We start from the raw sequence: 15,861 nt of genomic DNA on the forward strand, positions 1-15,861 counted from the left end.
TACGTTGTGTATCGTAATGTGAGAAAGCTGGGGATTTTTGTTTGTTTTGGGTTTTTTTTAGTAAATTTATCAAACTTAAGAAATAAAAGGGAAAGCTGTGCTCCCGTGTGATGCTCTCAGATTGCCACCACAGACATAGCCCAACACTACCCAGAGGATGTTTGGGACCCTCTTTGGAAACTACCCCAGAGCTAGATTCCCAGCTACAATGGATTGTTTTATCAGCCACACTCCATTTTAATCAGGATTAGCTTGGATTCACTTATTCACCAGAAATTTTATTTATTTGGAAAACTCAAATTCAGCCTACAAAATTAATATTTGCTACCATCTAGGAAATTTAAAATAACGGGCCATAACTCTGATGATGAACCTCCACGTGTTTGGGGCCGCCTCCGCCTCCTCCGGGAATAAGACCTCCCAGATGGCTCTTTGAGGGGGAGAGTTTGTGTCTTGGAGGTAAGAGTGAACGCTGTGTTTGTTCAAAATGCCGTTGGGTTCTAGGTCTACCAAGTTCTACCAAGCTGTACCATATTAAGATAATAGTAAGTGTACTTACTTGCCGAAGAACAATTCCTCTTTTTCTTGTGTTAAAAATCAAAGAATGAGGCCCCACTTCTGAGATGTTCTTTTCTTGCTGTCTCCAAAATAATGGCAAGTCACTCCGTTTTTCTTTGGGTGATATGTCACAGAGGTGGCATTTCCCCTTCCAACTTCCTTTTACTTGATAGAGAACTCTGATGTTCAGAAATACTTAAACCGGGGGATGAGCAAAGCGTCGTGTACTATTTGAGGAAGCTCCCTCTGCTGTCCTATGTTGTCAGTTACCTCCAGATGGCACAGCAAACCACACAGCTGCCCTCCCTCACTGAGCACCAGCACTGCAGCAGTCTCAAGGGGAGAGGAAACTGCACTGGGCAGCCTGAGGGAGAGGGTGGAAAGGTGCCCCATAGTGGGCGGGGCTAGCCCATCAGCTTCAGTGGTAGACAGTCTATGATGAGCCTTATGGGCTGGCTGTTTCTGTGCTGGTCTCAATTTTTGTTTTAGCACCAGAATTACCCCTCCCTAGTCATAGCCATGCCACTGCAGGAGTGGGCCATCCATTTCATGTGCAGTGGACACTTTGGGGAGAGTGTTCGGCTCACAAGGGCACCCTTTCCTACCCTCTCAGCCCTCCACCACCACCCCATTTGCAGAGTGGACTCCTGGCAGCCAAGTTGGACAGTATATCCCAGTCACTCTAACCCCAGTGGAGTAACCCTCAGGTGAACACAGTGACAGAGCCAAGGGGTGAGGTGAGGAAGATTTTAGTCTTCCCCAGTTTCCAACCAGCCTGCTACTCCCCTGTGTAGAATTCTAGAGCATTCCACTGGTCAGCAGCCAACCCACACTGGTCAAGTGGATCTCTTTCACACGGGGGAGCCTGATAGCACCTTGTCTGTGCCTGCACCTTTCACAGTCTGCTTCTAGCTCTGAGGCTTTCTCTGCTGACTTGCCATGGTATGCTCTTGGAAATTCTGCACTCAAGCATATGCAACTTGGAAATATAGGAGACTTAAAACCCAGGGAGTTCCTCTTGACCAAAATTGGCTGAAAGCTGACGGAGATCTGCTCTCTCCTTTTGTCGCCCAGGTAGAGAGTTGTGAAAGACATTTCATGAGGCTTTCCAGAAGGTCCTGGTGGGATGGAGTTGGTTGCCTATAGCAGAGGCCAGCGTGGTAAGGCACCCTTGTATTGGCTGTCCTTCCTTCCCTGTTTCAAAATCCCTGTCCTGTACCACTGAACTCACATTCCCAAGAATCTAGGCCTTTGCTTCTAGCTTTGCTTTCTGGAGAACCTAGGCTAAGGCAAGAAGGACACTTTGTATGGTAGAGATACAACAGACTCCTGTCTGAAATAAATGTGTAGTAGCAGAAAGGTGAGTCGATTTATGGAAAAAAATAAAATGATAAGAGACATGGTATATGAATGTGGTAAACATTGTGAACATGGTGTAGTAATGTCTGAAATACTAACTTAAGACTTTTAGGAAACAAACTTTCCTGACAAAAATCACAGTTCGGGCTGCCATCCATCCTAAATTTTTCAGTATTAAGGCACTGAGATCCCTTTAAATAAAAAGCTGATAGAGAAGGATGACAGTTGCAGCCTCAGGGTGTTCATAGGGTGAGGAGGCATGAAAATCATCCTGAAGGAAGGGAAAGAAAGAGAGAGAAAGAGAAAGAAAGAGAAGCCAGAGCTTAGGCTTTGACCAGTCTTGTGATGGGGCAAACACAGGCCTTCACTAGACAGAATTTGTTCCAAGGCTCAGCTAATGGCCCAGCCTCAGAAAATCACTGGCTGCATTTGAGACAAATCTATGCACAAAGTGAGCGGCAGCTTATATGATGGGATCTGATAGCTCCACCTCTAAAGTAACACTCCAAGGAGGGTCCCACAGTGCCTGTACTTCCTGCCAAAAGACACATTGATGTGGCCTAAGGTAAGGTCTTTACACTGAAATCCTTGTACCCCAAGAGCACCTGCAGGTTTTCAAAGAGTATATGGGAACTGATGGTTTTAAGAGAATCCATTTCCAGGTTTTTCAGTTTCTTTATGGACACTTTCCTAAAACTTACCTGCAGTGAGAAAGACCTTGTCTTTCTCCCTATTTGAAAAGAAAGGCTTATCTCTTACCCAACTTGAATGTTACTATGGTACAAGGTCCTAAAAAGTAAAAAGCTTCAGGTGCTAAATAAAGAGACTATTTGAAATACTGATTCTTTAATCAGTGTTGCCTCCTCAAATCATTATAAGCCCAAAAGAGGGTCCTATGTCCCTCCCGTCTTGTCCATACTTTTGTAAAGGTAGAAACGTGGCATTAGAAATAAATGTATTGTAGAGTGAGGTGGAAGGGGGGATGGCAGCTTTATTTAATGAACTCCACTTCTTCTACTTCCTGTCTATTGTCCAAGACACCATTTCCCCCAAGGCAGTCATGAGGAGTGAAGAGAGTGTGGGTGAGAGATACAAAAACAGTTGACTCTACTTCATCCAGTGACAAGTTTGTGGCAGGGCTCAGTGGGTGACTGCTCTGTCCATCTTAGACTTCTTAGAATACTCAAGCTCTGTAAAGCATTCCAGGAAAGACTTTCTATGACAGGAGTCCACTGCATTTTCATCTTCTCTATTGGAGAAAAAATTCATTTACCTATGTGTCTGGGTCTCAGCTGAATACTTTGAAAAATTATGAAGGAGGATGTGACAACTTCCACTTACCCCTAATAGATGAACATTATGTGTGCAAGCAAAAGGAATATATATATATTATATATATATATATAATATATATATAATATATAATATATATATATATCTCAGAGGTATGTTCTTGTTTTATATTTTCTTGAACGTTAATTCAGATCTTAGAAGAAATTTCTTTCACTGATTTTCCCAATCTAGATTCTACTCAGTACATTTGAGAATGAAGTAAAGGTTTTATTTTTTAAACAACAGTATTACAATGTGTTGGAAATTATTTCCTTTGCAGATATAGTCACTGCTTGGTATCCTCAGGTGGGATGGGTTCCAAGATCCCCTACAGATACCAGAAGCTCTTATATAAAATGGTGTGGTAGGGTTGCAGATGCAGAGGGCTAACTGTGCTTAAAGTAACACAAAACTATAGATACCAACTTTAAAAAGAGCAAAAAATTTGAAGATCATTAGATACCCTCAAATTTTAAGAGTCCCACTTAAAAACTTAACCGCCTTGGAGAAGCACACATGAACAGCCTTTGCAGTCAGTACCTTGATGTGAACTCATCAAGAGACTGGACCAAAAGGGACATGAGTCAGATAATTTACTGCACTTTCCCCTCCCCCTCCTCCTGCCTGTAAAATACAGAAAGCTTCTCTTCTAAGATTGTGTTCATCCCTCTTCCTCCCGAGACCTTAATGAAATAATACAAAAAAGATTGATTTAAAGATAGGTCCACAACTGCATTGAGAATAGGAGCGTGATGAGTGGACCAAAAATTCCTAGAGTAAATTTTTAGAAACAGGAGAGACGGTTGAGAGGATGGATGAGGCAGGGCAGAGGAAGCCCAATGACTTGTATTGCCAGAAGGAAAAAAACAGGGAAAAGAGTAAACCAGTGAAAAGTGGGCCCAAGGTTGGTGAGGAATAGAGCAGGGGATCACTGCTTCTCAGTCTAAGTTCTTCTGCCCAACTTGACGCTTTCATCTGTCTATCGTTTTGCTTTAATAAAAACAAAAGGAATTCTTTTTAAATTTGAGGGGGGATTAAAATCGTAAATTTCTGAGACACTATTGTTTATAACCCTAGAATGAGAGAGCAAGACACAAAACCTGGAAGCTGCAAAAAAAATACAGATTCAACTTCATAAAAATGAAAGCTAGCCAGTGCAAGACACCGTAGGTGAAATTAAAAGACAGTTACAGACTTGGGGTGTGGAGAGGGCCCTCCGGGTAGGCCAGTGGAGTGTAGAACCTGATGAAACTACATGGGGGAGGCTTCCCACTTGGCTTTGCCCCTGAACAAGGTGATCTCTGTAGCAACGATGATTCGATGATTCATTGTTTCCTTTCTCAGCCTTAGAGCTGTCTCACTCTCTTCATGCTGAGAAAAGCCAGGCTGAGCTGAAACTGTACCTCAGGGCAGGGCTGCGCTGGACCCCAGGCCTACCAAAGACTATTTTCATAATGAGTACTCAGGGTCCAAGGTGCTGCTGGGACAACCTAATTGCTGGGAAAATCTTTTTCCCACAGTGGACTCTGTTGCCAAGGAAACAAACCCATTATTGCATTGACAAAATCTTTCAGGAAGTTGTGATTTGGGTTTTTCTAACACAACTGGCTGCATTCTCAGCAGTGAGGAATCCTAAGAAGCTTTCTGACCTTTGTTTCAGGTCAGTTCCCCAGGGCACCCACCTGACAATCACAGCATAATTTCTGGCATGGAGTGTGGTTGCAATGACCTTCAGCCTCCCAGTGGAACCTCTCTGGCTTCTGTCTCAACTTCATTTAAACTCATCTATGTTGAGTGCACCCAGCATGGGGTGGCGGGACCTGGGTTTTAAAAGCATGTGCGCCTGAGTGGTGCCACAGTCTGCTAAAGCTGTGGAAAAGGCCATCAGTGTGAGGGCGGTCACCTCTTCCTCTTTGAACTCTGTCACACTCTTTCTGGTTCTCTGAGATGGAAATCACCAGAATTCTTCAGATGAAAAGAGAAGTGGACATTCAGAGCTAACTCTGGTCTAAACTGAGGGCTCTTTCCCTGTTGTCCAATGTCTCTCTCCCTCCTGCTTTTGGCACTTTACTCTCTGCCTGAAAACTTGACTCCACTATAACTTCCTATACCACCTTTCCCCATTCTCTTTGCCCATCCAAACATCTTCCTTCCTTAAAGGAGCATTCCAAACATCACTTCCTTGAGACGCTCTCTTTGACTCTTCTAATCCCCTTCTCTGAGTTCCTAAGGTCCATACCACTCCTTTGCCACATCAAGCCAATTCCCCCAAATTTATTAAGTACCTACTGTGTGCCTCGAACAGTGTCAAGCCTTGGGGATGCAAAAGTGAGCAGAATGGGATAGATAAGTACAAGGTGGACAGACCCTAAGAAAAGAAACAAGCAATCACAAAAAAAGACCAGGGCAACCAGGCAAATCTGAGTCTGTAGGATACTGATAGTGCCAACAAAATAGTGGGAGATATGAGCGGAAATATGACATACCAGGGCCAGGAATTATCTTTGTTATCTTTCAACATGAGTCCAAATCCTTATTGAAATATTCCATTCAGTTTCAAACTAAATGTAGAAATGGATCCAGAAAAAAGTAACAGGCAATAATAAAAAGGATATTAAACTGAGTAATTCAGAGAAAAGAGCAATCAGTGGAGAGCTGAGATTTGTTTTTAAGACTGGTCAAGTGGTCTTAAGGTTCTTAAAAATGATCCTTCACTGCCTTGAGGTATTTCTGTTTATTTGTCTTGAGCTTTTAATGGATGTTAATGCCCTTCACCTCTGTGGATGACCAAACTAGAGAAAATAATCTTAAATTAAAGCTAAAGAACTTTTGATATTTTGGTTGTGTTTAAAGAATTTTTTTTTCTGATGAAACTGGAAAGGGCAACTTTCAAAGGAGGTTGCAGGGTCTTATTACTTGATTCTTTAAGAGAAGAACCTTGTATCCCTGAGAGATGAGGCTTCTCTGCTTGAGGGTAGGGGACTGCCCTGGAATCCTGGCCAGTTTGTGATTCTAGGATTCTGGGGATTCAGAGTCACCACAGACATTGGCCTCCTACCCACACTGTCCATCAGAGCTCCTGGCAAAGTCACTTTTTTTTTTTTTCAGTTTTCTATTTCATTTTCCTTGTTCCCTAAGAAACATAGTAAGGAGCCAACCATAAGGCAGTAGAAGAAGCCAGAGATGATTTTGGTGCTTTTATAATGGGACAGTGTAGCCGTCATGAAATCAAGCTGGACTAAATGACAGCTCAAGAGTCCAGTGAACAGCCCGTTAGAGATTGAACAGTAAGAACACACTAAGCGATTTAACTACCCCAAGGGGAAGTAACCATCTTCCTTCACCCTCCTCTTTTCTTCCTCCCCTTCCCCCAACTCCTTTCTTCCTTCTTGCATATTTTCCCCAGAAGTGAAATCATTGTGTGCCCTTTGTTTCTTATTGACAAGTGACATAGGGGAAAATCAATCTTTAACAAAAGTCATGGTCTCCAGATTTCAAAAAAATGGAGGGGGTGGGGGGAAGGGAGTAGTCTAATTCTATGCATACAATTAAAGAGAGATTGCGTAGCCTGAGTAGAAAGAGGGGATTTACCTCTCATCAACTATTCCCAAAAAGGGCAACATTTAAAGTACACCTTGCACAGATACATTTAGCTGCTATTTGAAATATGGCCATTTGTAGCCCAATTTATACATGTCCGGCACCATAAAGAGCAGCAGAATTTAATGGGGGTGAAGAGCCTTGACAGCACCCTCACTCTGAATCCCTTCTGATCCTGAACTGATTTCTCTGGTGTCCACACGGGGAGGTTGAGGGACTCTCCAGCAGCTGTCACCACTAGGAAACCTGCCTAAACCAGCTTCCTTTGTGAAGTCTTGGTTTCAATTTCACTTTTTAGATTCTCCACCCTAAACTTCAGTTCTCTCCAATGAGCGGTTTTAGGAATGAATGCTGTAGAGCAAGGGTGAGGAAACTGATACCTCGTCAGAGGGAGGAGGAGAGGTTAAAAAGATGAGAGCACCAAATTTCCCCTGACTAGGTTTTTTCTTTACCCACAGTCTAATGGATTCTTCTAGAAACACAAATGAGAGCAGATCCACGTAGGCTAGACTAGGCTGACCCTAGTGGAATGATTGTGGAGCAGAGGCTGTATGAGAGAAGAAAGAAACTGAAGCAAGGCTCCCCAGGTGTTCGGTTTCAGGAGTGGTCACTTTCTATTCCCTGGAAGCTGTATTCTCACCTACTGAGAGCCAACCTTGTGAGCAGTGAAGTTCCACAGGACTGAAGGTCCATTGCAGACCCAGGAAAGGGAGCCTGGGGACTAGGCCGCCAGCCGAGCTTCCCTCCCTGTGGGAAATCCCAGCAGGACTGGGAGAAGCTGAGCAGTGGAGGCCATTTAGTGAAAAAAATGTACCAAAGAAGGTTTCAAAATCTATGTGGATATCCAGATCAAAGGCTGGGAAATCACGACTTACAGAAGCAAGCACAGCACTTGTGGAGGCATGAAGGAAGAGGGGAAGGAGGAACATGGACTTCCCCTAGGTCTGTTTCTGTTCTGCTTAGAAGGACAGAAGCCACTGCCAGCTCCTTAAACATCTATTTGTAGCCACTGATCTCTTTTGCATCTCCCTGTACAGTGTCTTCATCCCCACTTTCTACCATATTGATCACTGCCTGCTTATTAGAATTACAGCACATGTCAGATTTTTCTTTAAATACTACTTCTATACTATCATCAAGTGGAGGCCTCTTTTGGAAGGAGCATGAAATATTTTAAAAATCGAGCTCAAGAGGTTCAGAGTGTTCATGGAAATCAGTATTTAGTCTTTCACCTGAGGAACTCTCTTCAATTCACTGGGCCTGTTTCCTCACTATAAAGTGACAGGTTGTGCAAGTATCCCTTCTGATGTTGACCTTTTTTGATTTAAAGTTTGCTCTTATGTACATGTGTATTCTACTTTTAAAAAGTACTTTGGGACTAGGGGCCAGACAGCCTGTTTTCCTTGATAAGCTGATCTTTGAGTCTTCTTTCCTAGCTTTCTTTAAAATCCTCCAGGAGGATACTAGATTTCCCTTGTGCAAATCTGGTACTCAATCTTAGAGATAAGTTTAGAAAGACTCAGTAAAACAGGAAAGGAGAAAGTTTAAAACCGTGACCACATTCATAACCCAGTGAACAGGCTTGACTGGAAAATAATTCATGCCTCAGCAATGAAGTGGGATGGAGCAACTGTGCATCATTGAGGAAGAAATGTCAACCTAAACTTGCATCTTTGCTTTTACCTTTTTTTTTCTTTTAATAAATCTTTGCTTCTCCTGTGTTCTGTTTGGGTTATTTCTGGACATCTGAAAATTTTAGTTTGTCTTCTTAATTATTCTTCAGATATAATTTTCACTGGATGCCTTCTCTGAATGCTCTAAGCTGATAATGTCTCTCTCATATTTGCTGACCTTGTACCTTGACCATTCTCCTTTGTTAGTGCTCATGCCCTAATATCATTATACCCTTTTAGTGTATAGTCTCCTCTGTTAGTGTGATTCTTGCCTTACCTCTGTAACTGCAGGGAGTGCCTAGCACATTTTATATGCTGTATTAAGGTTCTCCAGAGAAACAAAATCAATCCATTTATGGAGAGAAAGACTTAAGGAATTGGCTCATGTGATTGTAGATGCTGGTAAGTTCAAAATCTGCAGGATAGGCCAGCAGGCTGGAGACCCAGGTTAAGAGCTGATATTACAGCTCCAACTAAAGACAATCTACTGGCAGAATTCCTTCTTCTTTGGGTGAGGTCAGTCTTTTTTTCTATTAAGGTCTTCAAGTAAATGGGAAAGGCCCACTTACATTATGGAAGATAATAGGCTTGCTCCAGGTCTACTGATTTCACTGCTAATCTCATCTTTAAAAGACCTTCCCAGAAATATCTAGAAAATTGTTTGACCACCTATCTGGGTACTATTTTCTAGCCAAGTTGACACATAAAATTAACCATCACAGATGCTTACTAAGTCTTCTGAGTTGAACTGATGATACAAGATACGTGAATTGCTGCTTTTGGCTTCCTATTTCTCCTGGACTAGCTTTCTTCTATTTTCTTCTCAAAAGACTTTTGAAAAGCCCCTATTTCATTTTCCCCCCACTTAATTCATTTTAACAAATGTATATTGAGATCCTATCTTGTGGTATGTTTTCCTTTGAAAGTTTTTGTCATTTTGTATCTGCTAGAGAGTTCAAGGGGCCCTGTCTATTAACCATTTATTGTAGCTCTCTCTTTTTTTAATTTTAGCTCTCACGGTTTAACTAGCCATGGTATTACACATTCAGGCCCATGAAGTGGCAAAGATTTATTTAATCCCCCGTTTTTAAATTATCTATACTTCTGTTTTCCTTCTGTTGAACCAGCCTTGGCCATGGTGTGGTTGAAGAGGAACTGAACATCAGAGCCTCATATTTCTTTGTATCAACGTGAAAGGGAGTTTATCCTAGAGCATTATGTTATTTGAACATCTGGAATCAATTATAGTAATAATACTATTACAAATCACAGAGAGGAATACTTACAATGTAAAGCTCAGTGGTTTAAAAAAAGATGTAAAATGTATACACAAAATGATGTGATTTTTTTTTTAAAAAGTGCATAAAATAAAGACTATAAGTATTTACAATATGAGTGGTAGAATGTGGATAGTTACTATTTTTTCTGTTTTCTAAAATTTCTTTATACACATAATATACAAAAATTCTTATTGTGAAAGATTAAAAGTTCCCCCTTATCTCTATCCCTACTCCCAGAAAACTCTATTAGCCTTTTAAGTGATAATCATTATTAATTCAATGTGTATCCTTTCAGTCATTTTACACACACACACACAGAGCTCTTTTTTTTTACATAAATAAGATCTTGTATATTCCTCCTTGTAAAATTTGTTTTTTTTAACTTAAGCTCTTCCCTTGTGAGTCTAATTATTTACCCAAAGTCTTCTGATTTAAATAAATGTCTACTTTTTAAAAAATTTCCATAATTACGCCATAATTTAGAAGAAGGAAACTCATTCTCCCCTGTAAACAGATACTGGGGTTATTTCCAATTTTCTGCTATGAGAAACAACTCCGGAAAGAAATCCAGGAATCTTTGTGCACACATGAGGGTATTTTTAAAAGCGAGCTTCCCAGAAGCTTTCACAGCTTTTCTACTGTAAGTATGCATTATTTTTATCATCCAAAAAATTTTATTAAAAAACAAAAAATATGTCAATAGACTAAAGTGAGATCAAGCCCTGAAAGCGGGGTGGTGTCAAGGCCCAGCATTCACCTGATACATAGTAAGGGTTTAATATCTGTAGCCAGAATGATAGGCACAGCAAATTAAAATTCTAGAGACGTACATAGAATATCTGCACACAGTGATTCTAATTCTTGTAAGGTGATATTATTAATTTATTCAGACAAAAATACCCTTAGTTTTTCTTTGCTTGTATTTACTATCAGGATGAAAATTTTCCATTCTGCTACCAAATAAATGACGAGAGTTAAAATTAATTTAATCCTAGCAACCACCCTAAGAGGTAGTGGGTACTATGGGCGGGGACTCAGAACCGTGACAAGGGCGGCGGACGCACTTAGAACCCTTCTCCAGGATTAGGGCGCCATGTCGTTCGGGACGCGAGGAAAGGCCGAGGCGTCCACCTGGGATCACGCGTGAGTTCCGATAGTCTCACGAGAGGTGTGGTCGAGACCCGCGCCATTTCGCGGCGCGCGGTGCTACCCCGCGCCCTCTGGAGCTAAGGGAGCCGGTGACGCTGGCGCTGCCGCCCGCCCCGTCTGGGCCCAGAAGGCCGCTGTGGTGCCGGGAAGCGCTTTCGCGGTCCCGCAACTCGCTCGAGCTGAGGCCCACGAGCCTGCAGACGCCAGGCACTTGTCCACGGTCCGTTGAACCTGGACGCGGTCCTTGAGCGCGGCGGCGCGCTCCGCCTCGGTGCCCTGAGCCTCTCTGCACCCCGAACAACGGGCGCCCCGCCCTGCTGTGGGCGCGCGTGCGCTGCACCCCCTGCAGCCACCAGGTACCCCTCCCCGCTGTCGGCCACCACGCTCGCTCCCCTCCCCACCCTCCCCGTCCGGTCTCCCGCGCGCTTTCCCCGCTCCCTCTCCCTCGGCGACCCGGTATACCCCTCCCGCGTCCCTCGGGCTCTCTCCTACCCTGCGGTGACCTGGGGGCCACCTCCCACCTCCTTCTAGGGCTGGGCGTGTCTCCCCACCACCACCACCACCACCAAAAGAAAAACAAAAAAAGCAGAGGGCTGTCGGGAAGCAGCTTACTAGACCTCTGTTTTGAATTTATAATTCCTATGTGAGACTGTAAACTGTAAAAAGTAACAGCGTTCTGAGAGCGGGAGGCCAGAGCGGTGCGTGTAAAAGCTAAAGGAAGTTTTCCAACAGAATGAGTTGGTGATCTTACCCCAGCCCGGCTCACAACTCACAAAAACACACATTCTGATGAAACCAGGAGTTACAGAAAGGAAGCTGAGGACTTTGGGAGAGGGTACGGGGTGGGGGTGGGGGTTAAAAGTTGGTCCTCAGAAGCCAACTAAGTTTGGTCTCTGACGCTCTCAGCACAGGACGCATCCCAGGTTGTATCTGTAATTTACACAGTACAATTTACTGTGGGAAAACATAGGTCCAGGATGAGTGGCTTGTCCATAGTCACACCTGATTTTGGGCAGAGCTAGGACTATTAGCCCAGAACTCTAGTTCCTAGGCATCATTTATGAACAATACAATATGTAAATAACATTTTATAGATACCTTTTTTGAGCCAAGAAACTCAGCATGATCAGTAGTGGTCTGTTCAGTCTTGACTTACTTAACCCTGAGGAAATAGGGTTTAGCTAAGTGGAGGCAGAGAAGGCAGATCTTGGGTGGGGAAAGAGCTTGAGCTGAGGGGAGAATGAGCAAGTCCACCAGCGTGTAAAAGTGTTTGCCTGGCCTGTGCAAGTGGAGTGGATGAAAGAGTAGGGGCAGACGGTGGAGGGCTTTGAATATGAATGCTGCAGGCAGTAGGGCGCAGTGGGGAACTGGAAATGCACCTACAGGGAAACCAGCACTTAACCAGGAACTAGGTTCATGTATTAGCTGAGAGCCTAAGACTCCAGAAGTCAGTCATTTAGAAGGAAAACAATTTAAATATTGCTGTGGAGAGGAAGATTGTGGAGAGGAAGTATTTTAGTTCAATTAATAGAAAAATCCTTTTCCCTGGTTGTGTGTGAACAATAAAAATACTGTTTACTATCTGCTAAGCACTGTTTTAAGTGCTTTATAAAAATTAATTCATTTACTCCTCACAGCAAACCCACGAGGTTGCCACTGCTTTACAGATTGTAGAAGGTGAGGCACAAAGAGGTTGCTCAAGCTAAGTAGGTCTGTGCTGAGGCAAAGTGGACCAGAATCAGATTTGGGTCCCAGGGCTTCCATTCATTGGTTGTGTGAATTTACCTTCTCTGAGCCTCATTTTTCTTAACAGTGAAATGCATACTGTAATCCTTGCCTACTAATGAGACAGAGGATATGCAGGTCTTTTGCAAACAGGGCATTGTGATACCAGTGGAAAGTTATTATTTAAGTCAAGGAGGAATGCACTTCCAAGGCCATATTCAGATTAAAAAAAGAAAATGACAAGCTTGGTTGACTTGTAGAAGTTAGTGGGCTGGCCGTTCATGGAGAGGCAAAGGTGGAGTCATAGTTAGAATTGTGGACTTTGGAGTCAGATGGACCTAAGCTGGAGTCCCTTCCTTGCCCCTTATTAGCTCCGTAACCTGAGACAATTCACTTAACATTTCTGGTACTGCGTTACCTTGATTTACTCATCCATAAACTAGGCCTTTTCCACTCTTCATAGAGCAGCTGTGAGGATTAAATGAGATGCCCTTAATACAGTGTCTACAAAGAGTGAGTACTCAATAAAATATAGATAAAGCTAATATTTTTTCTGATTTTTCTTTCTCCTCATCTTTTGTGTGTCTTAATATTCCCTCAGAGACAGCCTCACCATGTGTGGGGGACTAATCGAGAAGTATGTGGCTGCCATGGTGCTGAGTGCAGCTGGAGATGCCTTGGGGTACTTCAATGGGAAGTGGGAGTTCCTCCGGAACGGGGAAGAGATTCACAGGCAGCTGGCCCAGCTTGGCGGCTTGGATGCCATAGATGTGGAGAGATGGAGAGTCAGTGATGACACAGTGATGCACCTGGCCACGGCAGAAGCACTCCTGAAAGCTGGCAACGTCTTGAACTTGGCTCGCCTATATTCCCTCCTTGCTAAGCACTACCAAGACTGCATGGGAGACATGGACGGCCGGGCACCAGGTGAGAGTAGCCAGAGGCCGTCTTGGGCAGGTGGAGAATAAAGCAAGCCCAAGGAAGCGATTAAAAATGTTGATTGAGATTAAATATCAAGGAGACATTAGTTTTTATAGTTGTGATAAAAATAGAAAAAACCTAAATGTTTTTGTAATTTATTATGGTGACACATCTGCAGACATTTAAAATTATGCACATAAATATTTACTGACCTGGAAAGATATTATGTATTAAGCAAAAAAAAAAAAAAAAGGTAGATTACAAAACACTATGTATCTTATAAATCCATTGTCATCAAAAGTATGTGTATACTTCTGTTGGGAGAGGTATGGAAGAATATACACAAAGATGTTAATAATTGTGTCTGGGTGATGGGAGTATTTATAGTTCCTTATATCCTTTTACTTATCTGTAGTTTTTAAGTTTTCTGTAATAAATGAGTGTAAAATTTTTTTTTTTTCTTTTTAAAGGAGTCTGGAAAAGGTCTTGTAGAGACTCCTTTTCTGTTTCCAGGTCTGCTCACAAGTGGTTCTTGCTCACTTTGGGAACTTGTTACAGCATCTTGGGCCACCAGCTGATGTGAATTACCTTTTCCATAGCTTCTCCGGTGTTAGTTTGAGCTGCCATAACAAAATACCACAGACCGGGTGGCTAAAACAACAAATAATAATTTTCTCACTGTTCTGGAAGCTAGAAGGGATCCAGGTGTCAGTTTCATTTCTTCTGAAGGCCTTTCTCTTTGGCTTGTAGATAGTTTCCTTCTAGCTGTCTCCTCTCACAGCTCACATTCTTGGTATCTCTTTGTGTATCCCAATTTCCTCCTCTTACTGGGACACCTGTCAGGTTGAATTAGGGCCCACCCTAACATTCTCATTTAACTTTATCACTTTTTAAAAAGCCCTACCTCCAAATACAGGCGCATTCCAAAGTCCAAGGGGTTAGGGCTTCAACATATGAATTTTGGGGAACACAGTTCAGCTCATAATACCTCCTGATGAAAGCTTCCCCCTCATACACCCAAGGGTCTCAGGTGTAAGTAAGTCACAATGTTGGCTTGGGGTTTGGAGTTTGGGCGCATTCATGATCACACTTCATAGTTTTTCTGTCAAAGAAAGCTGGAGACAGGGCTTGGTTTTCTCCTCCTGTGGGGCCTCTGCTTTGGTTACACTGACCCCATGCCCTACCTGGCTCTTCCCAGGGGGTGCCTCAATGCAGAACGCCATGCTTCTGGAGCCAGACAAAGCTAATGGCTGGAGGATTCCCTTTAACAGCCATGAGGGCGGCTGTGGGGCTGCCATGCGGGCCATGTGCATCGGTCTTCGGTTTCCCCACCGCAGCCAGCTGGACACCCTGATCCAGGTGAGCATCGAAAGTGGCCGGATGACCCACCACCATCCCACAGGCTACCTGGGAGCCCTTGTGTCTGCTCTTTTTACAGCCTATGCTGTGAATAGCAAGCCTCCCCAGCAGTGGGGGAGAGGACTGATAGAGGTGCTACCGAAAGCTAAAAAGTACATTGTCCAATCAGGCTACTTTGTGGAGCAGAATCTTCAACACTGGTAAGTTTGTAGGTACACTCTCCTGCTAGAAAATGATTGAATCTGTGCACGCATGTGCATGCACGTGTATGCCTAAAACTCATAGAATGTAGCAACTGTCATGGTTCTCACTGTCCAGTTTTGTCATCCACTGCGCCCAGCCCCTCCCACCTGCTAAGGATTTCAGTCCCAACAGTGGTGGCCACCAAGTAGCCAAGTGAAGACCTCAGTGCTTCCCTTATGTATAGGAATCCTGTTCCGTATTACAGCTCTCTATAGTTTTTGTGGCTGGCTGTTCTTTACCGAGGTGAACTTTCCTGCTCATTTCCTGGAATTTGTCTTTTCAGTGTTGTCTTGACACACAATATTTTGAAATCCTTTGTTAAAATGCCTGAGAGATAGGTTTTTCCACCAGCTAATTAATAAGTGATAAGGCCACATCTTCCCCTTTTTGTGAGTTCACTTCAGATTGCCTTTCTTAGAATAAAAAGGTCCAGAGGCTTTCTGCTGAAATCACCCATGGTCATGAAGTTCCAAAATTCCCTCTTGAAAAAAAAAATATAACTATATAAGGATATGATGTATTAATTAGGTTGATGGTAGTGCTCTTTTCACTGTGTATGTATGTCAAATGATCACATACACCTTAAATATGGACAATTTCTGTTAAGAAAGTAATACAAAATAAATGATAACATACATAATGACAGACTAAATAAAGTTCCC

At 43.0% G+C, this 15,861-nt stretch overlaps 2 protein-coding genes across 10 annotated transcripts in view; one reads left to right on the forward strand and one right to left on the reverse strand.

Annotated features, from left to right (window-relative positions):
- Positions 1 to 10,455, reverse strand: part of CD80 (CD80 molecule) — a 32,270-nt gene extending 21,815 nt beyond the window's left edge. The window contains exon 1 of one of the 3 annotated variants that reach the window (XM_010970849.3): positions 560 to 10,455. The gene's annotated coding sequence lies outside the window, so the exon portion shown is untranslated. The remainder of the gene's footprint in view (positions 1 to 559) is intronic. The other 2 variants (XM_010970850.3, XM_010970848.3) reach the window with 2 other exon arrangements.
- Positions 10,456 to 10,792: 337 nt separating this feature from the next.
- LOC105081593 (ADP-ribosylhydrolase ARH1) overlaps positions 10,793 to 15,861 on the forward strand; it is a 40,151-nt gene continuing 35,082 nt past the window's right edge. For 4 of the 7 annotated variants that reach the window (XM_074364095.1, XM_074364105.1, XM_010970852.3 and 1 more), the window contains exons 1-3: positions 10,795 to 10,945; positions 13,278 to 13,603; positions 14,796 to 15,156. In XM_074364095.1, the coding sequence (XP_074220196.1) occupies positions 10,896 to 10,945; positions 13,278 to 13,603; positions 14,796 to 15,156 (737 nt within the window). In that variant the 5' untranslated portion in view covers positions 10,795 to 10,895. The other 3 variants (XM_010970853.3, XM_045507215.2, XM_074364098.1) reach the window with 3 other exon arrangements.

This window comes from Camelus bactrianus, chromosome 1 (assembly GCF_048773025.1).
Source record: "Camelus bactrianus isolate YW-2024 breed Bactrian camel chromosome 1, ASM4877302v1, whole genome shotgun sequence".
In the NCBI taxonomy this organism is placed as follows: Eukaryota; Metazoa; Chordata; class Mammalia; order Artiodactyla; family Camelidae; genus Camelus; species Camelus bactrianus.